General features: G+C 41.3%; 2 protein-coding genes across 5 annotated transcripts; both read left to right on the top strand.

Annotated features, from left to right (window-relative positions):
• The first annotated feature begins 366 nt into the window (after nucleotides 1–366).
• Nucleotides 367–11590, top strand: LOC141808853 (MORC family CW-type zinc finger protein 3-like). The gene is made up of 16 exons (XM_074695603.1): nucleotides 367–668; nucleotides 1541–1613; nucleotides 2334–2466; nucleotides 2763–2989; nucleotides 3097–3253; nucleotides 4238–4385; nucleotides 4635–4763; nucleotides 4917–5036; nucleotides 5113–5213; nucleotides 6941–7048; nucleotides 7144–7269; nucleotides 8901–8975; nucleotides 9284–9311; nucleotides 9789–9891; nucleotides 9987–10059; nucleotides 10145–11590. The coding sequence occupies exons 1-16, from the start codon at nucleotides 630–632 to the stop codon at nucleotides 11283–11285; spliced, it is 2781 nt and encodes a 926-aa protein (XP_074551704.1). The 5' UTR covers nucleotides 367–629; the 3' UTR covers nucleotides 11286–11590.
• Nucleotides 11591–13440: 1850 nt separating this feature from the next.
• Nucleotides 13441–25896, top strand: slx4 (SLX4 structure-specific endonuclease subunit homolog (S. cerevisiae)). 4 transcript variants are annotated; one of them, XM_074688092.1, is made up of 15 exons: nucleotides 13441–13752; nucleotides 13905–14447; nucleotides 15124–15331; nucleotides 15457–15696; nucleotides 15836–16074; nucleotides 16397–16698; nucleotides 17280–17526; nucleotides 17907–17934; nucleotides 17976–18120; nucleotides 18281–18427; nucleotides 19916–20085; nucleotides 20268–22582; nucleotides 24159–24261; nucleotides 24507–24827; nucleotides 25169–25896. In XM_074688092.1, the coding sequence occupies exons 2-15, from the start codon at nucleotides 14000–14002 to the stop codon at nucleotides 25539–25541; spliced, it is 5286 nt and encodes a 1761-aa protein (XP_074544193.1). In that variant the 5' UTR covers nucleotides 13441–13752; nucleotides 13905–13999; the 3' UTR covers nucleotides 25542–25896. The 4 variants fall into 4 exon arrangements, with proteins under 4 accessions (XP_074544193.1, XP_074544183.1, XP_074544215.1 ...); XM_074688082.1 differs by lacking the exon at nucleotides 17907–17934 and having other exon boundaries at nucleotides 17948–18120; XM_074688114.1 differs by lacking the exon at nucleotides 17907–17934 and having other exon boundaries at nucleotides 17948–18120; nucleotides 24162–24261.
• The last annotated feature ends 57 nt before the right edge of the window (nucleotides 25897–25953 follow it).

Here is a 25953-nt window from a genome sequence, read left to right on the forward strand (position 1 = left end):
CCACATCAGATATTTAGCAGGATATTTTTTAATTTTCATTTTGTAATTTTTAATTTTATTTTTATTTCTGTTTTTTTGGTTTTTTTTGTTTTTTCATTTTTTGGCAACTCAACAGCTAAGTTTGGTTTGTAAAAAAAAACACGCAAGAAAAACGCTGTGATTTTGTCAAAATAATAATAATACAAAAAAAAACTGTACACAATTACAGTCTGGGACGGGTCTGTCAGACACAGATCAGCCTCAGGCTGAGGCGTCGTCTTGGCTCATTTGCACACTGCGGTGTGATTGGGTGCTTAACGAGGGCTGAGAGGTGTGTGCGTACGTGTTTGTGTGTGTGTGTCTGTGCAGAGTGAATACACGCACAGCGGAGGGGCTCAGACGAGAAGGAAGTATTGTGTGTCATTTATTCGGCGGATTTTTCCGCTCCCGCAGATAATTTTAAAGCCGGCCTCGTAGGCTTTTGTCAAGTAAAACTAACAACGTTTATGTGATGGCTTGGATAAATGAGAGACATTGTTGAACCGCATCAGCAACACCCTCGCCTGCAGGCACTTTACATAGGTTAAGAAAATCTGTCCCCTGGGACGTGTTGGATCGACAGCTTATAGTGTCAAGTTCCTCAACGAGAAATGACGGCGCGACCAGAAATCGGTGTCCCGCAATGCAGGGTGAGTAAAATCGCACTGAGTGGACAATTCATGTAAAATTAAGAGACAACTTTTTGTTGTTTTTGTATTTTGAGCTTTATGAAAAAACATTTACCAAATAAATAAATAGAAAAAAAATAATGTTACATTTCGGGCTCAGCACTTTCGTAACATAATAGACCGGTTGATACATTTTGGGTCATTGTTACATCTCGGGCTCTAACACGCTCAGACGCTCAACGATGAATGGACAAAAAGCAAACTTTCATCATCTGCCCTCATGCTCCGCAGCAGCTTACAACTGTATTCAGGGGAAGTGCGCACAGTTGTACTTCAGTGCTGTTCTCTCAAAAATTTAGCTGTGTCTGTTTCAGAGCACTGCTTCTTCACATGTTCACTAAAGGACCAAAATGTGCATACTCAGAGTGACTGTCCTCTGTCCATCTTATTTTTTAAACATATTTCTTTTTAAACATTAATCCATTTTTCTTGTTCTAACTTTTGTTGAAAAGCTTTTAAACCATTTTTTGTACGGCGTCCTTGGATGTCTTTAAAGGTGCCTTGAAATAAAATGTATTATGATTATTCAAGTAAATCAGGCAATACTGACTTGTTCCTGATTGGAGCAATTGCATGTGCTACTACTGACCAGTGCCACAACTGTCCCTGTTCTCCCCTACTGTGCACTTTGTTTTAAACAGTATTAAATTATCAACGCATAAATGTTTTCCCAGTCTATCATTGGTCTAATTTTTGTTTTCCTATGTTGAATGTTAATTTTCTGTACCCTTCTGCGTGACCAATATTCTCTAGGTATGGAGATAGATAATATGTATGGCAGTAAGAGCCCATTGAGAAAGTTTTGCTCTTCTTTCATTTCACCAAACTGGCAGATAAACCCCAAGTTTCTACATTCAAATTCCACAAGCCACGCCGGGCCCTTCAGTGCCATTGCTGAGCTCATAGGTGAGTCATCATCGCATACCAGTAAACAGCTCCTCAGAGTTCAGTTTCTGTTTTAGTGAAAGGTCTTGTGGTGAAAATACAGGGTGCCATTTTCAAATACCATCACGATGGAGGTCATGACATTGTCCCCACTCAATCTCATGCATTAAACCTATCAACACTATTACTTTTCAAAAAAATTTTTTTATCATAGTTGTATTTAATTTTCATTTGACTTCATGTTATCTAATTTAACTTTTGTGTTATATTTTAATTCTTTAACTCAATGAAATCATAATTATTAAACGAATCATTTTAATTATTTTATAAAATATTTTTTAAATTTCTTAATTCATTTTAATTCTCCAATTTATTTGAAATCATTTTAATTCATTTTAATGTATTTCCTTTATCTTATTTACTTTTTATTTAAACTCATTTTATTCTTTTATTTTGCTGATGTTATGGTATTCATTAGACCTTATATAAATTTTTTAACATTGATTTCTTTTTTACTTTTTAGTATGAGACTCTTCTCACATATTGCTGTTGTCAACCTTCTGAACTTCTGTAAAACGTTTTTGGCTTCATGTGTAGATGTATGAGAGCTGCTATAAATACACATGAGTTTAAGTCAGAGTTTGAGTAAATCTGAGCCTTTTAAAACTTTTGCATAAACAAAGCATGAAAACTTAAGGAGATTCCAATTGATTTGACTGTAATTTCCATTAATCCCAACAGACAATGCCTATGATCCAGACGTCAGAGCCAAAGCCATCTGGATAGATGTCCTTATGCTCAGAGGACAACAAGTCCTGAGCTTTATGGATAATGGAAATGGACTGACATATGAAACTATGCATAAGATGCTCAGGTACAGACATCCCTGCTCGTGGAGAGATTTTGTAGAGAAACAATTAATTGAATTTGAAAATTGTCAATCTGCATTTTTTTTATTAACCCACAGTTAACTGATGCAATCATTTCTGTGACAGTGTTGTAGTACATTAAATCCAAAACTGCTTCAAATTTTGGTGGCACAAATGAAAATTCAGTCTGTGAGAAATGAACATGCAAGAGACATTCTGATTCTTTCATCATCAGTTTTGATCATTAGAACAGTACTGTGATGCATTATGGGTAATGGTTCTATGCATTTTACCCCTCCAGCTTTGGCTACAGTGACAAGGTTTCTGTGAAAGGTATCAAGCCAATCGGTATGTATGGCAATGGGTTCAAGTCTGGAGCCATGCGTCTTGGCAGAGACGCCATCGTCCTCTCCAAGTCAGAGAGCACTTCCTGTGTTGGTATGCTCTCTCAGACGTACCTGGAAGACATCAAAGCTGACAATGTAGTTGTACCTGTCATCTCCTTTGAACAGAGTGAATCAAACCAGTATATCCTTTATCTACTATCTGAGGGAACACTGTATCACTTAAGCAAAGATCTTAAGCCAGATGTGTCCTAAATTCCAATCAAAGGTTGACCTTAACTTCAGCTTCACTTAGTGTCAGAGAAGATCAACAAGCCAGTCTGGAAGCAATCCTGCAGTACTCCCCTTACAGGACACAGGACGAGCTGCTCCAAGAGATCAGTGTCATCACTTCCCTTCAATCCACCACCAAAACTGGCACACGGATCATCATATGGAATCTCCGCAGGTCTGTTTGTTGCTCATTCTCTCTCACAGACACAGACAGAATCACACACACACACACACACACACACACACACACACACACACACACACACACACACACACACACACACACACACACACACACACACACACACACACAGAATACAAGTTCCCCTCAGTCCAGTGTTAAGTTTCTGCTGGTGTTGGTCCACTGTGTTTTCTGAAGACCAGAGTCAAGCCAGCTATTTACCAGGAATTTTTAGAGTGCTTCATGCTTCCTTCTGTTCACAAGCTTTGTGGAAATGCTGATTTTATTTTCCAACAGGTCCTGGGTCCTGCCAACACTGCCAAAAGTATTAAAGCTGTTTAAATTACCATGATAATACTTTGCTTATTGACCGTCAAACCTGAACCCCAAAGATTGTCAAGAAGACGAGATTCCAGACCCAGTGACACAGACGAGCTGAATGTCACCATCAAAATAACCTGGGCTTACATAACACCTCAGCAGGGCTGCAGACTAATCACCTCCATGCCACACCACAATAATGCTTTAATTAATGTAAAAGATGCCCCAAGCAGTATTTAAGGGTTCATGAACTGTGTGCTATAATCATCACCTTAAAATTAACTAATGCTTGAAATATTTCACTCTGTTTACTAAACTTTTAGAATATATGAGATTCATTTTTTACGTTGAACTACTGAAATAAATTACCTTTACCACCATATTCTAATTTACTGAGTTGCACCTCTTTGTATAGTGTGTAATCCTGCTTAAGTACAGCATTGATTTCCATGTCACAACTTCTTTTTGGGCTTTTGCAGCAGCTTGTGTTGATCATTAACAACAAAGAAATCATAACCCTAACTCAACCATAACCCTGTCTTATTGAGAACAGATCCCAACACCTCAACATAATGTCTGCTCTGAGTTAGATGAAGTGATGCCTGAAAACTCAATAATTTATAGTATTTGTTGTCCACTCCCCCTCCTTTGAAACAGAACATCAAATGAAAAAACAGAGCTTGATTTTAAGCAAGATCCTGATGACATCCAGTTTCCCCCTGATGTTTCTGACTCATCTGATGACACTGCTCAACAGCCAGGCGAACTCCCAGCTCACATCCCTGAGAGTTCTTACTCGCTACGGGTAAGAAGAGTACCACTGATGTCTTCGAATGACTCTTACTGGTTCTGTTTTGTTGAAGGCATGGTTACTTGCTCACTCACTCTCAACATGATAACATGAGGTTTGACCTCATTGTGCAGTACATTGTGACCTTTTAGAATCTGTAGTTGTTGGTGCTTAAAAGGGTTAAGGAGAAAAACTCTTGATGCTCACTTGTGTGTAATTTGGTATTCAAATAAAGTCATTCTCTGTTTTGATTTGCTGGTGTAGGCATATTGCAGTATTCTGTACCTGAAGCCTCGGATGAAGATCATTTTACGTGGAATAAAGGTGAAAACTCAGCTCATCGCAAAGAGTCTTGCCGTCACTGTAACAGACTACTACAAGCCAGCTTTCCTGGTATCCTTTCATTGCAGCTATTCTCCTGAGTTTTGTGGCTTTTTTACTATTGTTTCTTTGAATCAAACTTTCAAGCGTCTTATTTGGGACATCTTTCCCTGTGTGTGATGTGTTTGTCCATTGCTGACATGTTCCTTAAAGATTCTATTGTAGAGCAGAAAAATTCCCATCACTTTTGGTTACAACACCAAAAGTAAACACCAGTATGGTGTGATGATGTACCATAAAAATCGTCTCATTAGAGCCTATGAGCGTGTAGGCTGCCAGCTGAGGGTGAGTTTTTCAAGAAGTTTCAAAAATGACCCAATTTTATGAATTTGTCAGTTTCTAATACAGTTTCTTTCTACAGGCCAACTATGAAGGTGTTGGGGTCATTGGGGTCATAGAGTGTGGGGACTTTCTGGAACCGACTCACAACAAACAGAGCTTCAATGAGACGGATAAGTACAGGTAAAACAACAATTCATTCAGTTTTATTTTCAGGTAGGTTTATTAAAAAGTGAAATGTCAGATTGTATTACTCCTTGGCCTGTATTAGTTGTTTAAATACATTTTGTTTGGTAAATACTAATCAATCAATCTTTTGTATGGTTAGAATACACAACAGATGTTATGACACAGAGAAGACCTAGACAGTACTCTTTAATGTATTATTTCAAGTGATCCAGCATTGTGTCAACATGAGCAAAGCACTTTGCAATATTAAGTAACAGTGGTAAGAAAAGTTTGGCCTTTTTATCAGGCAGAAACCTTGAGCAGAACCAAACTTTTGTTAAACAGCCAAGTACTGAGAGTGTGTCAGGCTGAAAAACAAGTAGAGCAGAGGGCAAAGCAGAAAGAGAGAGGCCAGTGGCAGAAAATCAAAACAACAAAAACAACAACAGCAACAAAAACACAACAATAGTATAGGTGAACGGCTTGTGCCAATAATGATGGTATGTAAGTTTGTGTACTCAATGCAGGAATAGCAAGGTAATGACGGTAGACTGATCAATCATATCTATAATCTTTAAGAGAAATTAAATCGGTCTGACAGTAAAATGTGCCATTATGATATGGATAATAACTGAGGCAGTAATGATGATATCAATCATTACAGTTAAAGCTCAGCAGTTTTAAGTTCACCAATAGAAAATGATCAGTGATATTGGGGTGATATAGATGAAGAGATGTAGAAGCTGAGGTATGGCAGATCTAAAGCAGGAATAGTCTTGAAAAGCCTGTAAGACCCAAGAACCCTCAGAAAGACTCATAGTTAGGTACATCTGTGACACTGAAAGATTTGGTTAGTAATGAGGACAAGGAGCACCTGTGGTGTCTTATATGTAGCCTATCAGCCCACTGCCTCATGACACATTCCAGTGCTTTGATGTGCTGAAGCACCTGAAGGCTTCTGGATGACAGCTGTTGGAAAACTCGGTGCTTTTCCCTCACCTTGTTTCCTGGTGTTCGTTTATGATGATAAGGGATGACGAAGATTGACTCAGTTCAGTTTGACATGTCATAGCCTAGTCTGAGACGTTGTCCTCTGGCATGCATCACACCACCGCCTCCACGCTCGTCCACACCGTTGCTCTCCCATAGGACACAGCGACATCGATAGGCCACCTAAAAAAGAATCATCTCTATACACACACAGACACCTGCAGACACACACACTCACGGCCCCTGCAAAGACAGACCTCCAAGTTCCTCCCTTCTATGTCTGCCCTCCCCATAACCACCATAACCACAGCTTCACCCACGCAGCTGAACATCCTCTTATTTATCTGCACCTGCAGATAAATAACTCACTCGTGCCAAAACTGAAAGCACATCATTTATCTGAAAAACGCCCACACACACAAGATTTCCCCTTTGGCACAGCTCCAAGCCAAATTCCTCACATTAAGACTTTTATTTCTTTTTAGTTCTGGGTGATCTGTAGTCTCTCAGGAGCTTAAAACCATCTGTAAAGAAACTTGTTAATTTATAACCGCATATTAGCACATTTTGATAATATTTTAGCAAAGCACATATAAACAAGCTAGGTATTCTAACACAGCAGTGCAACTTTTTAGTAAACAAAAGGTGAGGTTCTGTGAGGTTCTCTACTAATTTGCTTTTAAAAATGAAGTGGTCATTGGATGTTACATTGGAGACATGCTAAAGTCAAATAATTTTCTTTCTTAAAACAGGAAAACCATGTCTAATTTGGGGGGAAAATTGAACGATTACTGGAAGGAAATTCGCCACAGAAGAAAGGAAAAAGATCCAAAAAACAGCACACCAGTTGAGGACATTGTGTCAGTACATTTTATTGTGACTGTATCCTACACATATTTGTTTTAGCGTGGTGACCTCCTCTCTGCTATCAAACTTCTCTCTTAAATGTCCTCAGGGAGAGACCTGATCAAAACTGGGTACAGTGTGAAGACTGTTTGCGCTGGCGCAAAGTACCTGATGGCTTTGAAATAAGCCCATCAGAAAAATGGACCTGCAGTATGAATACTGATCCTAACTTCAGGTAAAGGGAGATAAATTTTATATAAACTTGTATTTAATCTAGTTTGTTGACTCAAGCAAAGTGAAGGATTTTTAAAAAATTTCTTTCACCGAACAGGAAAACTTTCATGGGTATGAAATATTAAAAACCACTTTGAATAAATATGCAACATTTAAACAATCCCATATATGAACAATCATTGTTCTTGGCACATTAGAATAAATATCTTCATCAGCCGTGGGTAATGAAATGACACATATGAAATAGAATAGAATAGAATAGCCTTTATTGTCATTGCACTGTGAAGTTACAACAAAACTGGCCCTAATGTCGTGTGTCCAGGGATGGTCAGCGGAGATGTGGGTGCCAAGAAACTTGAAGGTGGAGACTGTTTCCACCCATTCTCCATTTATGAGGAGGGGTGTGTGGTCCTGTCTGCTCCTTCTGAAGTCCATCATGAGTTCTTTTGTCTTCAAGGTCAGGTTGTTGTCTGAGCACCAGAGCGACGGTTCCTCCACCTCGGCCGTGTACGCTGTCTTGTCCTCATCATGGATGAGTCCAACCACGGTGGTGTCGTTGGCATATTTTGTTATATGGTTGGTTAGGTGGCTTGGAGAACAGTTGTGGGTATACAGGGCGTACAGCAGAGAGCTCAGAATGCAGCCTTGAAGGGAGCCAGTGCCGAGTGTGAGAGTGGAAGAGCAGTGGGGACCAAGTCTCACAGACTGTGGGCGACATGTCAGAAAGCTTTTAGTCCAGGTGCAGGTGGGGAAGGAGATCTGTAGCTGAAGCAGTTTGTTGAAAAAAATGTCCAGGATGATTGTATTAAACGCTGAGCTGTAGTCCATAAAGAGCATCCTCATAAAGCTCTTCTTCTCCAGGTGACTCAGCGCTGTGTGAAGTGTGAGGGCAATGGCGTCCTCTGTGGACTGGTTTGCCTTCTAAGCAAACTAGTGTGGGTCAAAGGAAGGAAGGCGGTCTCTGATGTGCTGGGAGACTGACCGCTCTAGGCACTTCATGATTATAGACGTCAGGGTGATAGGTCTGTAATTGTTCAGGCTGTCTATAGCAGGTTTTTTGGGGGATGGGGATGAGGGTGGCATGTGTCAGGGAGAGGTTGAAGAGCTTGGTGTTGGTCTTTATCTCTCTATTTCTCTCTGGTCTTAAACTCTAAATTGAAGTTAATGCTCTTATCCTAGCTTTTACGAGTGTGTTTGACTGTCTTTCAAAACACATCATTTGGGCTTGAATATCTTTCAACCAGAGGTTGTGCCAAGAGTAACAGAGCCAATTAAATAGTGGTGTTGGAGCTCTGAATGGTCTTAGGTAATACTGATTAGGTAATGGCATTCACATGAAGCTTCCTGTGTCGTGATGAATCCGTCTATGTAGCTATTGTTCTTCATATAGCTATGTAAGAGTAAAGCACAAATAGTCATGAACCAGTGAGCCAGACTTTTTGAATTGGGGTGGCTATACTTTGGTAGATTTGAAGATAACGTGAAGGGCTTACTGCAGGTTTACCCAGCAGGTTTACCTCCACTAATCACACACACTTTAACGTATAATATAAAAGAATCAAAAACACTTTTATGTATGAGGATATGAACATTTTCTTTTTACTTTTTAAAGTAACTCATTTACTCTGCCAGGAGCTGTGAGGTGGAGGAAGAACCTGAGGACTGTGATGATGGTCAAGCTGGATACGCAAAGACTCACAAACAGCTGTGAGTCTTCAGAAAAAAACTTTAGAAACTTTTCCCCTAGAAATTTCCAGGATACTGTGTGAATATATTACTGTAATATGAATCTTGAATAAGGAAAAAGTTTCTTCTTTTAAATGCAGTGTGATTTCTTTCAATGATTATATCGTTTCACTTTCAGAACTGGCAGCTTCAGATTGTTACTCATGTTTAAATTTTCTTCAGCTCCACACTGCATAGATATCATCTCCATGTGACATAATCATAAAGAATTATAATGAATAGCAAAGGATTTTCACAATTTCTTTTGCCCTCTCCCACACACACACCAGAAAAAAGCTTGGCCAAAAGAAACAAAAGGTAAGAAAATGTTGGTTGTTGAGAAAAAAGTTTTGTTTCTTTTGTTTTTTTTCTTCAATGAGTCTTCCTCAAGTTGCACCAGTCACACCTATGAAAACTTCAGGAAATGTTTATTATTATTATTATTATTATTATTATTATTATTATTGCTATTGTTATTATTATTATTATTATTATTATTATTATTATTATTATTATTATTATTATTATTATTATTATTATTATTGTTGTTGTTGTTGTTGTTGTTGTTGTTGTTGTTGTTGTTGTTTGTGGGAGGTTGTGGGGGTGGGGTGGGGTGTAAATGATTTTACTGATCTCCAGTGTGTTTACTTGTGATGTGGAGACCCTTTTTTAATTTGTTTTTTAAAACTTTTAATTTTAAGGAAAGAGACATTTGGCTGATGAGAAGGCTCTTGATAAATAAGCTTTATCTAAGAAATAACTAACATCATTTTTCTTTTCTACTGATGTCATTAGGCTCCTTCCAATACTCAATCTAGCTACACTAATGTTGCTGGACCTGAGTCACCCCAGGGATTTGAGTCTTATAAACTGAGGTCCTTCAGTCCCCAGCAAGATGGTAGAAAAAAAAACACTCCAGTGCAAATATGTGAGAGAGACTGATGTTGACAGAGTTTTGAAATGAAAATGGGATGATGTTCTTTCTCTTTCTAGATTGCAGTCCCCCAGGAAGCAGTGGTCCTCCAGCCAATGCTGATGTTAGCTCACCATCAACTACCCCCCAGAGGTTTGGTCTTTTGGTGGCTTTGTGATCTTAAATTCACATTACTTTAAATATGAAGCTCATTGTCTGTGCTTACTGTTTATTACAGGGCTAAAAGAACACAGTCTGATCCTCAACCAACGACAGCCAAAAGACAGAAAGTCCAAGGCCAAAGTCTGAGTGCCACTAATACGTCCACAATGATGGATGTTCCAAAGAATCCTGATGAAGCCAGCACAACTCAGACAGAAACCCTGGGAGTGAAGGAGGAAGAGGCCCAAAATCAAACTGAAGATGGAAACATGGCCGAGCAGAGCTCACTGAATATAAAGGTCGAGCAGAGCTCAATGAATATAAAGGTCGAGCAGAGCTCAATGAATATAAAGGTTGAAGATCAAAGTCAAGATGAGTACTCAGAGACACATCTTCAGGATGATGAGGAAAAACCTAGACCTTCTAATGTATGGCCCTGTGATACAGATATTCCACCAGGCCAGATCACAGAAGCCATACAGTCTAGCCTAGACCCCAAAGATCATCTGCCAGACCACATCCCAGAAATCACACAGTCTAGCCCAGACCCCAAAGATCAGATACCAAACCATATCAGAGAGATCACACAGTCTAGCCCAGACCCCAAAGATCAGCTACCAAACCATATCAAAGAGATCACACAGTCTAGCCCAGACCCCAAAGATCAGATACCAAACCATATCAGAGAGATCACACAGTCTAGCCCAGACCCCAAAGATCAGCTACCAAACCATATCAGAGAGATCACACAGTCTAGCCCAGACCCCAAAGATCAGCTGCCAGACCAGATCACAGAAACCATACAGTCTAGCCCAGACCCTAAAGATCAGCTGCCAGACCAGATCACAGAAAACATGCAGTCTAGCCCAGACCCCAAAGATCAGCTGCCAGACCAGGTCACAGAAACCATACAGTCTAGCCCAGACCCCAAAGATCAGCTGCCAGACCAGATCACAGAGATCATACTGTCTAGCCCAGACCCTTTCGAAGCTCAGGTTGTAAAACTTACCAACCAACTCCAAGACATGCAGCACAGACTCCAGCAGCTAGAGGAAACACAAGATGGCTGCTTCAACAGTCTGTTTGAAAAAGCCAAACAGAAATTTGATGAATTGATTGATTTACTGAAAGATATTAAGACCCAGCGCAGTACTGCCCTAACTGAAGTATGGGATATGTATGATAACAGCATGGACCACAGTCATCAGTTAGCATAATCCCCATATTTCTTACCTATTCCTCTTTTAAATGTTAATGAAACAAGTGCTTATGGCTAAAACTATTTTCTGGGCAGGCTTTCTGGCTTTTTAAAGGAACTTTTTAACTAAGTTTATGTAGCATTATCTTTACTCATAGCACCTCTGCTCTAATAACAAAGCACATTTATACCAGCCCAGTTGCAGAATGCCTTATTATGCTGTTTGTATCTTTTATCTTTCCACTTTGATGATGATCCAGGGCGTACAGAGTTGTAATCAATGTTCTGCATGGTTAAAACAATCTATGCTCAACAGACTTTGTTAAAGGATGTAAAATAAATCTAAAGTTAGAGCATGGCCCAAGTTAAGGTTGACATGTATTTTGGGTTATATTTTTTATCAATAAATATGAATTTTGTATGGTGTATGATAAATGAGTCAACTCATGCCTTTTTCACAACTGATGCTTTGTATTGTACAAATTAAATAAATAAATAAATAAATCTTCATATACCAGTTTCTTTAGCTTCTTTATGGACTCAGTCCTTCTTGTAGTTTGATCCTAAAACTAACCCTAATCAGATCTGAAATTTGAGTTTTGCACCACACAACATATACTCAGTGTTACATTCAAAAGCTCACAGAAACACACAGAAACACACTGAAAAGTTGACGAACTCATGTGATGCTTCTGTGTTAAAGCAGATTAAAGATCTGCCCTGCTACTGAAAATGGTTCTGGTAAACATCAGGGTCCAGTTATTCAAAAGGTTTCATGTAATTACCCAGAAACTTTAATCCATGCTCCCACTTCAATAATGTTGGATAAATTCAATATAAATCACAGTCTTCAAAGATAAAGAGACACCTACCAGTAAATGATGATAAAAACAAATCAGCTCATACAAAATCTTCAATGTTTGATTTCTTTCAGACAGTCCTCTCAAATGACAAGAAAGAAACAACTCATGTTACTTATCAATTACTGTCTGACTAAATCAAGCATTGCTCTGTGTTATGTGAAAAACAGTTGAATACCGCGGTAGATACAAGTGAAAAAGCATGTGAGCTTTTGTGAGTGAAAAGTCATGATGTTTGCATTACACCACAAGTTATACACGGTTTGGTGTTAAACTACAGCTCCTTACTTTCTTCACCATATGTTTATTTGTTTTTGCTGTTTGGCTGTTGTTGATTGATATTGTTTTGACTTGATGTGGCTATTTAAATAAAATTTAGAAATATGTATACTATGTAAGCTTTCTCCTACATTTAACAACACATTACACGTAACAAGCTTTTCAACACAGGTTGCTCATCTTAGTTAAAAGCCCACTCACCACGACAAGGTGCAGGCCATGAGTGGGGACACAGGACAATTGTCTTAAGACTTAAGACATATCTTAAGACATACATGGCAAACTCTGACAGGACAGACAAATACAATACAAATAAAGTGGATAGAAATGACAAACATACAAATACAAATAGACATACAAATAGGGAAATGGAACTTCTCTAGAATGAATAGGACGCGTATAAAACATGGATTGCTAGGAATTAACACACTTAAAACATTTTACTGAAAGTGAATAAACTTTGAACATAAGAACCAAGTTAAGCATGTCAACAGTTTTGTTTTTAGAATAGTATTTCATTAAATTAACTTTTTGTTTGTTTTTAACGCTATGATATTTTTATACAAGGATGTGTTTTTTTAATTAATTTATTTTTTTATTACTTCTGCAGCTCAGGTATAAAACAGTACCCTCTGATTAATCTTCCAGTACATGGAAACAACCAACCATCATCAAACCATCATATTTGTTTTGCAGAACTAAACTTAAATTCATTATTGATTGCAGAACCGTTACAGTTTATCTGAAACATGTGATAAAAGACACGACTTCATCATGTTTACTGTGTTGCATAGTAAGGGGCGGGTCTGATTTTAAATGGCAAAGACGTACACTAAAAAACACGACATGAATACATTAAACGATCAGTCACTGGGCTAATGCAAACGAGTACACAGATTCTGAGAGATACTTTCATTTTTTATTTTTCAGTTTAGCATTGTTTTACTTTAGTAAACATTTGCCAAAGTGGATTACTGGTCAATTCTTAATTTATTTGCCAGAAGCGTGGTGGGAAATAATTATCACGTGATCTGCATGGCGCCCTTTGACGCTCAGGACGTCACATGACCGGAAGCCTAATTTGAAGCGGTTCACTCTGTAGTTTCAAAGTGGAATCAAACTGAGCGATGTAGTTTCTTTTTACTGTTACCTACAGTATTGACTAAAGGTCCGTGACAGTTATTTTGAACACACTAGATAAGTTGTTGCGACAAGCTGCCCAAAAAGAAGGACGGAGAGAAAAACTGGGGCACAAATGGTCAAACCTGAAGGCTGGGAGTGTTAGCATGTCGAGCCAACTGGCTTCCTCTCTCTGGGTAACTGCTGTTTCCAACATCATATGTCCAGGTATGACACCCTATGAAATGTTTATTAGTTGATGAGGGTTTGTGTCAATAGGGTTCGTGTCTGTTTTCTGTTTACTGTGTTGCATACTGACAAACTAGAGCATCACAATGAGGTTTCAGACTCTCCTGTTCCTCTGTTGTTTCTCCAAACAGTTGCTCTGTGCCTGAGCATGTCCCCTAGGAGGATGATCGACGGAACTTGGGACATGCTGACATGGGTTATTTAACGAGTCAAAGTGTCCCTGATCATGGATGACTCAGACCAGGACTTTGTAGATCTCTGTTCCAAACTGTTAAAACGAGTCCGCAAGAAACCCATTGAATCCAGGCAGACGCGGAAAGCAGAGACCCGGCACCCCAGTCAGACAAGCGATGGGGACAAGTGCAGGAAGACCACTAAAAGAAACGGAGATTTGGGGTCTAAATGTGCAGGGACCCAGCCTGTGTGTAATGGAACAGAAGCAGATCCGCCTGTGGTTGGTGCAGGACAGGACTCAGGGGATGCTGGGGTGACTGTTGTACCTGAGCCTGCAGCAGCTCAAACAAGAGATGAGAGAAGCTTGACGCCAAAGGACAAAGTCCTGCTCAGGATGCAACGGTTCAAGAGAGTGGATCCACAGAAGATTGTGCACAAGGGCCAAACAACAAAGCAGGAAGACATCTCTGGTCCGCCTGTGCTCCCTGCACAAAGCCAAGGTAAGAGCTCCAGATGCTCTGAGTAGGGATTTGAACTAAAACAGGATTATGCTGATCCACTTAAAATCTTTCATCAGGATCCATAACGAAGTCTCAGCTACCTTTAGCCACTTCCATGTTATCATTTGCCTGTTTTGAATACACCTGGATTTAAAATGCAGAATATGGGACAGCTGAGTCTTGGTGCAACCTTGTTGTTTTCAGCAAACACAGCAGGCACTTCATCCTGTAGGATGAACCTTCAATCCCGACAAAAGTGAAAATATTTTTTAGATATGGCGACGGGTGTTTGTCTTCTTCTGAAGCAAAACCATCATATGGTAGTGCGGCTGTATCTCTGTTCTCACCAGCGGACAAAATTGCTTCCGTCATTCTGTTGACACTGAGGAATATTCCCAGGCTGTGTGTCGTGGTGCGGTCTCGCTCATATGTGTCCAGAGTATTTGATATTAAGTGAAATTTTACTGTTATTGGTTTCAAAATTTTATTGCTGAAAAGAATTAACAAACTTTAAAATGACTTTGAGGCATATTTAAGTCAGTGGTCTGATGGATGTGTAATCCCATGGTACTATATGTTGTGTTTCCATATTGTGGTGTTCTAATCTCAAGAACAAACTCAGGTTTATCTTTAACCAGTACTTTATCTGTACATACCCCCTCTTCTCTTTACCCAGATACTCCAGAAACCTTAAGCTCTGGCCTCGACCCTGTGTCTCAGGAGAGTGACGAGGCCCTGGCCCTGCGTTTGCAGCAGGAGCTGGATAATGAGGCAGCGGGAGCTCAGACGGTAGATCTGGAAGAAGGAGGCCTTTTCTTCTGTCAGATCTGCCACAGAGACCTGTCACATATGAGCCCAGAGGGTCGCACGCAGCACCTCAACAGGTCTGGATATTAAGTTCTTATTTTTGGCATTTTTTGGTCGATATAACCAGTTGATGAACAACATTAAAGTTAACTTCTACTTCCCGAATATGATATCTGAATATGAGAATGACCTGTCCTTGCAGGTGTTTAGATGAGAGTGAACAGAGTGCCCAAGCTCTTCCACCCCCTCCTCCACTTCCTCCTCCTCCTCCTCCTGGTGTTCCTGATTGTCCCATCTGTGGGAAGAAGTTCAAGTCCCAGAAGAGCCGCTCGGCCCACCTAAAACGCTGCTCCACAGACTTGGGCGTCCCCCCGGCTTTGCTGATGCAAGCTGTGCAGAGACAGGCTGAGGAGACTCAGAACGCCCCCAGTGCTAACACAAGGTGAGTGAGCCTGTGGCACAAGAGAGTAACACGTTATACCTTTGAGCAAATAACAGTTGCGATGACTGATGCGCTCTTTCTGTGACATTTATAAAAATATTAATGCCTTGGTATTTCTCTGGATTGTTTTTCTCTGCAGTTCACAGACTGGTGGCACCAAAAGAAAAGGTCCATCCAAACCCAGTGTGCCAGCAAAGAAGAAGCCGAGGAAGAATGCTCAACCCCTGGATGAAGACACCATGATGGCCATGGCTTTGTCATCCTCCTTGCTGGAACAGGAAAAGGAGCAGCAGAGGGAGAGGGAGTCAGAGAGACAGCTGCTAACAGAAACTGCTCCCTCACATACCTCTGTAGCTTTAAAGTGGAAGCTAGATGCAGGTACATTGACCCCACTGTCCTTGTTTGTTGGTCTATGTAGTATGACAGTGCAGCACTGTACCAGTTTACTTATTGTATAATATATGTAGTTCTGATGAAACTCTTTTATCACTATAAGCAGTTTTATTCTCCGTCATTCTTTAAGGAACATTTTAAGACTGTGTGTACACCTCACTAGGTGACACAAATTCATTTTAAAACTGCAGAAAGAATCACTCAAAGGTGGTGAAGTTTTATTTTTACTAGTTAACATTATTGAGCAGACAAATTAAAAGTCAAACCTTAACACTGAACCTTTTCTCTCTGTCTTTCCCATGTTCAGGTGGAGGTAAGGGACGTGGGAAGAAGAAAAAGGGTGTCACCTCCCACTCTCCTCCACTCCTCCTCATACAGGATGCTAACACAGTACTGACAAAGCTGCAGGAGCGTGTTTCTGCTCTTCTGCTGCGCGCCAGGCCCCCATCTCCACCCACCCCAGCCCGCTGCCCTAGCACCTTGCCTGGCTGGAGTGGTGCTGCCCCCCTCTGGCAGAAGAGTGCACTTCTGGATGAAGGCTCCTCCTGTCTGTCTGATTTCTACACCCCAGAGCTCAAACAGTTCATCACACCCTGGGAGCCAGTGGCGGTAAGAGAGGCCGAGTGTTGTTTCTGTTTTACTGTAACTTTATGTATAGTTGACAGTGGAGCACATGTTATTTCTTCAGTGAAATAACTTTGATACTCAGATACCACATGGTGTGAAGTTTTGAGATAGCTAAAGAAAATTCAGGATGGAAAAAACTTGTGTTTTCTTCTCTAAAACTTAGAGTTTGTTGTTAGTTCTTTCTGAGTAAACTATCACTTCATGTGAGTAAGTAGTGGCTCTAGTTTCTCATTACATCCAGAATATGCTACAGAAATGAATCAGAAGTGCTATACTATGCTTGATTTGGGCTTTTTCATCTAAAAATTAGCCTGTTAGCAGCAAACATACATGTAAGAAATGCAAGGAAATAAACAAAACAACCTTAAAATAGACACATTGGAAGTCTGAGTCATTCACAGAAATCTCCAGCTGATATTTGTTGACATTCAGCCGTTTTTTTCCATTCAAGACAAATACTGAACTGTTTATAACTTGTGAGCTTCCTTTGTCTTAGATAGTTAATCAAGCAGCTAAACTTCCAATTACAGTGGAATTAAGGTGAAACTGATGTCCACTTGCAGACTGATGCAGCGTCCTCCAGCTCCTCCAAAAAGCCTGAAGCCTCAGTAAGACATGAAGGAACTCCCCTCTCAGCAAGCAGGGCCTCCATCCTACACTCCCAGAACGCCTCCCCCTCTCCAGCTCCCTCCACACCAGGTACAGGACAGCTCCCTGTGGGCAGCCAGGTGCTCCGAGACCTGATGGAGCTGGCTGAAGAAGGCATGACCCTCACACAGTGCGGCTACACTGCTTCAAGCACAAACAAAGGTAAATGACTAACAAATTGTTAAGCAGCAGGGAGACACACAAGCAACGGTACGAACACATCACACGGCCACTTTCTACAAAAAAACAATAAAGTTGAACTTATTTAGACAATCAAGCAGATCAAATAATTCCTTCACAGCAGTTTTAGACAACTTGCTCTTATACTTTTTAGATTCTAATATCACTTTTTATCTGTTTTTGGTCCCTTGCGTTATTAATCATCCCATTTTGCATGAGAAAAAGCTTTGAATAATAAAGCAGAAAGCATTTTTTTAATTTTCTTTTTCCTTGGGGGACAAAAATTGAGCCTTTACATTGTAATAACTTCTGGAAAATGTATCAGTTTTTCATTTTTATCCTCCATGTTTTGGTTAAATTAGGAGAGACTTTACCCCCCAACCTGACTGTCTTTGTTCCACAGCTCACGGCGCTGGAAACCTTCGTCTGAGCGGTTTCGTCCTGGAGGAGTCAGAGGAGCATGCTGATCTTGGTGTGAGCGGCTTCCTACCAGATGCAACACATGCGCTCTCAAAAGACATTTCCAACCGAGATGGGCGGATGACCGATCAGTCAGGAGGAGACAAAGAGCGATCTGTAAGAACTCGGGTTCTAAAACCAAATTTCATCACTGTTAACTTAGATTCTCCTCTTCTTTGTGTGACAATATCTCATCAGCCCAAACTTTGATGATTAACACAGTGTAGTGTCCCTTGTCGGCTGTTACTTAATGTATTTACTATGTACTCCTCTATAGGTGGCACTGTCCAGACTGGCCTCAGACCTCAGCAGCATGGTGAATAACCCTCAGCTCAGTGATGTGCAGCTACAGGTGGACAGTGGAGAGGTCTTCTTTGCTCATTCCTTCATGGTGTATGCTCGCTGCCCCCTGCTGGCAGAGATGGTAATACATTTATCTATCTGTGTGTGTGTGTGTGTGTGTGTGTGTGTGTGTGTGTGTGTGTGTGTGTGTGTGTGTGTGTGTACATATACGTTTTATTCCACAGGTCTGCAGTTAGAAAAAAAACAAGTGCCTCACTTTAAATAACTTTTATAGCTTACAAAAATGAAGACTAAATCAGGTGTTTCTTATCAATGACCACACAAACTTACTGATTGAGGCAGTGATTAATCAAAAGTAGTGTTTCTCTCCCAGAAATGATGAGATTTTTTGGTGGACTTTGGTTTTATGGTTTTATCTCCACAGTCAAAGCTTATGTCCATAGGGATCCTCTCTGGTCCGTTTTCAGTCATCAGAATACAGTCTAAGCCTTTACATGTCCAAATCATTGCTTAGCGGACTTACTTTAATTGAACCTATCTGCTGCAGGCATTTCCTCGCAGTCATTAAAGTTTGTCTCAAAGATGCTTGCATTGGTAACCAACAGGAGCTACGCCAACCTTTTATTGTGTCTATAATAGAGGTGGGCCAATACACTTTTTTACCTTCCGATCCGATCTATTAAAATTTAATTGTGCCGATACCCGATCCATACCAATACAGTAAGCCTGAGTGCCATACGTAATGACATGGTATGTAGGGATGCACCCATCCAACTTTCTGGTTCTGATACCAATGCCTGGGCTTTGGGTATCAGTCCATACTGATACTGATCTGATACCAGTGTGAAATAATAACCTGCATGCCCTACTGTGGGATAAGACTGGTAATGTTTTGGGTAAAAGGCAAAAAACTAGTAGATGGAAAAACTGAAGTAAATACTTTTTTAAACCATAGAATGTTCAAATGTTTATCACTATTTTGGTAAAAACAATGCGTCAGAAGGTACAGAAATTCTATCCAAATGTAAACTTTTATACCCTGTAGACTGGCAATGAAGCAAAAAAGTGCATCAAAGGAAACATTTTAAATCAAGTAGCCAAGAGCGCCAGTGAAAAAAGGCATGGAGCTGCTTGCCTGGATCCGCACCATGAATCGGCCCCTTTCCCACCGATACCGATCCAGCTTTGAGGGGCACCGATCCAGCGATACCTGATACCAGGATGGGTATCGGTGCATCCCTAGTCTATAACTTTATTTAAATCATAAAATGTGGAGTAATAAGACACTAGTTCAAAAATACCAGGATTCCCCTTTTAATACAATTTTCAAGAATTATACTTAACCCTTCAGCTACCTCTCCTTTAAACCCTTTAACTTTCACTTTTTAAATGCAAAGGATGTGAAGTAAGTCTGTTTAATTTTATCCTTCAATGTTTCATCCAAAAAGGAAAGAAAGCAAAAAGGTTTTTTTCTTTTTAAATGTTGTTGGAACACGAGAAACCTCAAAATTCAGAATTTTATTTTACAAGTTGTAGAGACAACCCAATCAGATTTACTTAGTTGTCTCTTCATAAAACATTTTCCTCTACTCCTCTGCCTCCCTCACAGGTACATGAAAGCGGGTTTGGGGTGCAGGAGGAAGGCATGCCTGCAGCTCAGAGGGTGCTGATAAATGATGTCCCAGGACAAGCAGTGATTGCTTTGCTGCGTTACCTCTACACTGCCCACTGCTCCATCCCAGCATCTGTGCAACCTCATGTGATGGAGCTGGCATCCAGGTTGGTATTAAGTGTCAGACGTCCTTCACATGATGACAAGCAGTGAGTGTTTGAAACCACATCTGGTGGAGCAACAGTTAAATGATGGTGGCGTGTTTTTGTTCTGATGTGTCGTAAGTTAATTTGCTCTATGTAATGATAATTAAAAAAATAATTAATCTCTGTCTTTTTCGTTTGTGCAGGTTTGACTTGAAAGAGCTGCAGCAGCTCTGTGAGCTCCTCAGAGACGATGCAGAAACTCAGGAAGATGAGGACGATTACATGAACCAGGGAGGCGACATCAATAAACAAACAGATCAGACTCTGGTGGAGCTGCTCCGCTCCATGTGGAACGGAGAGGATGAAGATGATGAAGAGGGTGCAGACACAGACAGAGAAGAGGAGGAAAAGGGAGGATTAGAAGAGGCTCAAACCAGTGACCTCACAGCTGCCGACATAGAGATCCATGAGGAGAAAGTCAACGAGGATGAGCTGGAGGAGATCTATGAGTTTGCTGCTACTCAGAGGAAGAGGGATGAGGAAGACAGTTTAGAGGAGGAGGAGGAGGAGGAGGAAGAGGGAGAGAAGGTAGACGAGGAAGAACTTTCAGAACCCAGACGAAGCTCAGAAGACAACAGCATCAAGAGCCTTCAGCAGAACTCTCAAATCAAACAAGATCTCAGCCTGGATCGGAGCTACAGCCGCCTCTTTTCAGACTCCTGGGGCGTCTACGAGGAAGCTGATCCTTCCCCTCTGCCCTCCACGTCCTGTCCTGCCAAGACACCCACCTCTGGGCTCCAGCAACACCAAACTCCTCATAAGTCAACCCCCAGCATGTCTTGTAGAACGTTGCTTCACTTCTCTCAAGAAAACTGTCTTAGTCCCTCGCCCAGATCAGCCAACTTGCCCGTCCCGGGTCGATCTCCAGGTCTGGTGGGGAGCCTAGTTACAGATAAGGATGAAGTGCTCAAAGGGATTCCTTCTGCAAAGAGAGAAAGCCAAGGCCCAAAAAGTATTTGTGTCTCTCTTTCTCCCCAGTTAAGTCAGAAAAAGAAGGAACCTGAGCTCATTGTTTTGTCTGACTCCAGTGAAGAGCTGGAGGAGCTTCCTGGTCCTCATAATCTGTCACCATGCTCGCCACCTGGAATCCAGAACCCGCAGAGCTCCCTCACCCAGATCAAACTTCAGCCTGTCCTGACAGCTAATGAATCCACCCTGGAGAGAAAAAAGTCCTGTAGTGTGGATCAAAGTCCTCGTGGTTCATCATCAGCACAGTGTTCAGTAGACGGCTCCCCAGAGGTATCCTGGCTGATCCCGACTACGCCCGTGCAGCGTCAACGAAGCACCTCAAGCAGCTCCACTCAGACCAGAAGCAGCATGTGCAGGACGCTGTTCCCGAGACGCAATGCTTCCTCATCTTCAGTTTTCTCTTCTCCAGCTTTACCCACAAATAACAGTCTGAAGTTATCTGACAGTCCGGCTCGAGTGTCTTCCCTTGTTCACCCACTAGAGGGCAGCATTGCTCAGATAAAACAGGAGATGGAGCCCTTTAGCTCCAGCCTGGATCTTGATTTCGGCCCAGAAGGAGCGGGTGGCTGTGATGTGAATACAGACACAGAAGTCTTAGCAGTTCCAAGAAGCCAAACGAAAAGCTCACAACCTTCAGTCTCAACGTCCTCAAAGCAAGATAGATCCCATCAGCCTCACCCACCCTACAGCAGCACCCCCCTGCACACAGAGCTCCTCCACCTGCCTCCTCATTGCTCTTCTAGATCTTTGCTCCACAACAACCAGGATATTCAGGAGTCAGCTCGTCAAAGTGAGAGCTCACCTCCAGAAAGCCTGGAGAAGACAGAGCTAGGAAGCTTTCATCTCTCCCCGCTCTCTGAACCCACAGACCCACCTTCCTCTTCCTCCTGTAGAGATCCTCAGAGCTCACATAATCAAAACGAGTCGTTTCGTCAAAGCCGACGTTCTGTTGAGTCAAGCAGGAAAAGCAGCACAGAGCCTGAGCTGACGTGCAGGGAAATAAGAAATGAGGAAGGAGGAGATACAGATTTCAGGAACAAAGACACGAGTGATGAAGGAGAAAAGAAGGAAACAGAATCAAATGAAGCAGATTTCAGCCTCCAGCAGAGCTTCATGGATGAGCCCCCAATAGCCTTCAACGACTCATGGGGCCTCGATCCCTGCATGGAGCCAGACCCGGGCTGCTTCAGCTTGAGGCTGGAGGACAGCAGAGGGTCTGACCTCAGCCCGGGACGAAGAGGAACAGCCAGGTCACCTTCATCTTTAAACCATCAGCCCTCACCAGCTGGTCTCAGCGTCCAGTCCTCAAAGGGTTGTAGTGCTGTCGGTAAATTTTCTCCTCTCAAACCTTATGTACCAAACTGCTCCCCACCAGAGGCCAACGGCATCCTGGACTCCAAAATGTGGGACAGCTGGAATGAGGAAGAAGAAGAAGAGGCTCTTCCTCTCTCTCAGAGGCTGAAGCCTCCTGCTCTGCACAAAACACCAGGTAAAGCTAACACGGTAAAATGACAGCATAGAGAGTTTTAGATTTGCATCAGATTACATGTTTATAAAGGAGGTAGGAGAGGAATGAGGAGCGTATTGCCCATGACACTATTCAAGAAAACAGAATTGCAAATGGTCGTTCACTGTGAGCTAAAATTGTCAGATTAATACAAGAAACTATTTTTGTGGAGATCTTGACAATGTTTTTGATTCTGAGGAGTCCACTCTCTTCCTGTCCTAACTTGAACCTGTCAGATTAGCGTTGGAGTAAACTTTGATCATTCATCAATTATCATCAATTGAACAACTGTTCAGGTTTTATTTGAAGAAGTATCTCACTCTGAATCTGATAACTTGATTTTCTTGCTTTGTGATAAGTAGGCCTGTCACTTTAACAAGTTTTGCTAGACGATGATTTTCCAAAATACTATTGCCGATAAACGATATTATTGTCAATATTATTTTGATTTTTTTTCCATTTTTTCATTGATGTAATTATGATAAATGGGATAATAAAGTGAGTACACCATATCAAAAGCAAGAAACTTTAATTTCTTAAGAGTATTTAACGGTAATTAAAAGGTCAGGATCTTTTAAATAAAATAAATTAAACAAAAAATATAATAAATTTAACAAACAAGAAAGAGAAAAAAATACAATGAAAATGAAATGGACTCTTTTAGAAAAAAATACATGTCAATGAAAATAATTCATAATCATCAAAAACAATAAAACATAGACCCTGTCTCTAAAGAAAAAACAAAACTCCAAAATAAAAACCCCAAAAATAAAACTATAGCCTAAATAAAAGGGAGTTTATACAGTTCCTGAATTATTTGTAACATGTACTTTTTCCCAGTCAATCCGTACTGTCTGTCAAACATTTTTAACATTTCTGGCTTTCAACCATATTGAAGGGCTGCATTTCTTTGGTAATGTAGCTGTCTTTGAGCGCCCACCATTTGGCGCTTTTATTTCTATTTACTTTGCAGACCAAAGGCCTCATTAAGAGTGGATTGTCAAAGAACAAGGCTCCGCTGCACCTCCCTCTTCTTCTTCGTCGCCACTATTTTCAAACAAATGCGACATATCAGCTCGTTGGTGTTCATGAGCTCACACTTTGTTCATTCTGATAAAAAACAAAATACTCCCACACTGGGACTGTGGCAGGTGGCTTAAGAACCGTATCTTTTGTGCCATCACACATATTAGCGTGTGTTTCCTCCTTACCCCTCAGGACGCTCGCTTCAGCTCTTTCCTTGTGTATGCGCGAGCAGCCCCGTCTTCACCCCAAAGATCGCATTTTTGACAGATGCTCACTCCGCTACAAATGCGCTACAGAACCTGTGCACCCCGATGTTAGGAAAGATAGACGTAGCGAGCTATCTTCTCATTCAGCCTCTTTGGTCGAAAGAGAGGAGGAAAACAAACATGCATGCACGTGTCAGTTTATCGAGGCTGGCAAACTTACTGAGGACGTTTTTATGTATCGTTCGGTTAATTGATTTATTGATTATCGTGACAGGCCTAGTGATAAGACAGTTGTTGTTTACACTGTTCCCCTGTTTGTTTCTCAGCAGCACCATCACACAACAAAAGGCGACGCACTTTGGTACCCATCACACCCATGCCACACTACTCTGACATGGACACGCCTGACCTCAAGAACAAACTGAACAGGTCAGTGGGTTCACCCTCACTTCACCCCGAGCTCAAATAAAGACCAATGAAAAGCCACATGTTTGTTTTCTTTCTAGTCAAGAGACCTGAGAAGCCTATCCACTGACCTCCCCTGATCTCAGAGCCAAATTAGTGTGTTTGGATCTGCTTCCCAGCTGCTGCTGTTGTTGTTGTTGTTGTTGTTGTTGTTGTTGTTGTTGTTGTTCACCTCTGAACCATCTGTTTGTTTTCACTTCCCTCTGCAGGTTTGGTGTTCGGCCTTTACCGAAGCGTCAGATGATCCTCAAACTAAAAGAGATCCACCAGTACACCCATCAGCTGGTCAGCTCCGACTCTGATGGTGAGACCCCAGCTCAGGTGAAGCCCCAAGCTCAGGTGAAGCCCCCACCTTCCAGCTCAGTGTCCACAGGCTGCAAGCAAGCCCCCAAAGCCAAGGCAGTGAAGTTCAAAGCGCCCAGAGCGCTGGCTAACACCTCCCCTCTGAAGCACAACAGAGAGGAGGAGGTGGAGCCGCTGTCTGCCTCCCAGGGCTCCAACACCTCATCTACTGCTGAAGAGTCTGAGAGGTACGGTGTGTGTTTGGTGTGTGTGTCATCTACTCCTTAAATAACATAGTTATTAGAGGTCTAGATGTGTCAAGAAAGTTTAAACATCTAAGCTACTTGCTGCTACCATCTTTTTAAACTCTGTTTTCTCAGTCTGTTGTACATAACTGATCATTTCAGGCCATAGTTCCTGTTTTAAATGTGTTTCTTTGAGGCACTTAATGTTCTATGGACATCAGAAAACAGTCACCAAGACTTTAAATTGGAGAATTCTAGGTGTATGGGGTATTTTTTTTTTATTAAAAAAAAAATACAAAATAAATGTAACATCTAACCTATTCCCTCCCTCTTTCTTTCCACAGGTCCAACCCTGAGCTCTGCGGCTCCTCTGATGGCGACTCTGACAGTGATGGCGGCATCTCTGCTTCCCAGGTGGCCTCCTGCCTTCAGGACCGGCTCCAAGCTGTGCGCTCTTTCATCCTGTCTGACTCCACGTTATACACGCAGATCCTCCAGTACCAGCCTCTGGTGCTGTCTCAGCTCCAGGAGAGACTCAAAGCAGCAGGGATCCGCTTGGGTGCCGCTAAACTGGTGGATTACTTGGACTCTCAGTGCATCACATTCACCACTGCCAAGCCGGGTCACCCAGCACCGAGCCGCAGGCGGGGCAGGAAGACGAAGGCAGCAGGTGACGGTGGAGGGGGAAGGAAAAAAGTGGCCACTGTCCTGCTCTAAAACTAGAAAAAAAAATTGTGGAAATGAAGTGTGGTGGAAGTTCCTTCGACGTTTGCCCAAAATAACTTCAGACGAGAAAAGAAAATGAAATATTTTTTCAAAAAAAGACTCAAAGGTTGGTCGTCAGTTTAAAACTGAAACATTTGACGTGTTTTTTTAATGTACACTGTATTTTAAGTTATGTTATTTTTTTATAAAGCCTTACTGTGGAAATGAAAAATGGTAAATGTTACAGCTGAACAAATGTACTGAACAGTAATAAATCAGATGTATTAAAGATTTTACACAATTATTCATCCCTAGTTTGTAATGATGTATATGATTCTTTCAGACAGGGACAAATATGATGAATAAAGGAGGCTTAGACTAAAGAAATCACTATTTACACAGAACTTTTGAAAAACATTTTACT

Source organism: Halichoeres trimaculatus, unplaced genomic scaffold, assembly GCF_033239565.1.
Source record: "Halichoeres trimaculatus isolate MK-OKI-2021-1 unplaced genomic scaffold, fHalTri1.1 fHalTri1_scaffold_2, whole genome shotgun sequence".
NCBI classification, from domain to species: domain Eukaryota; kingdom Metazoa; phylum Chordata; class Actinopteri; order Labriformes; family Labridae; genus Halichoeres; species Halichoeres trimaculatus.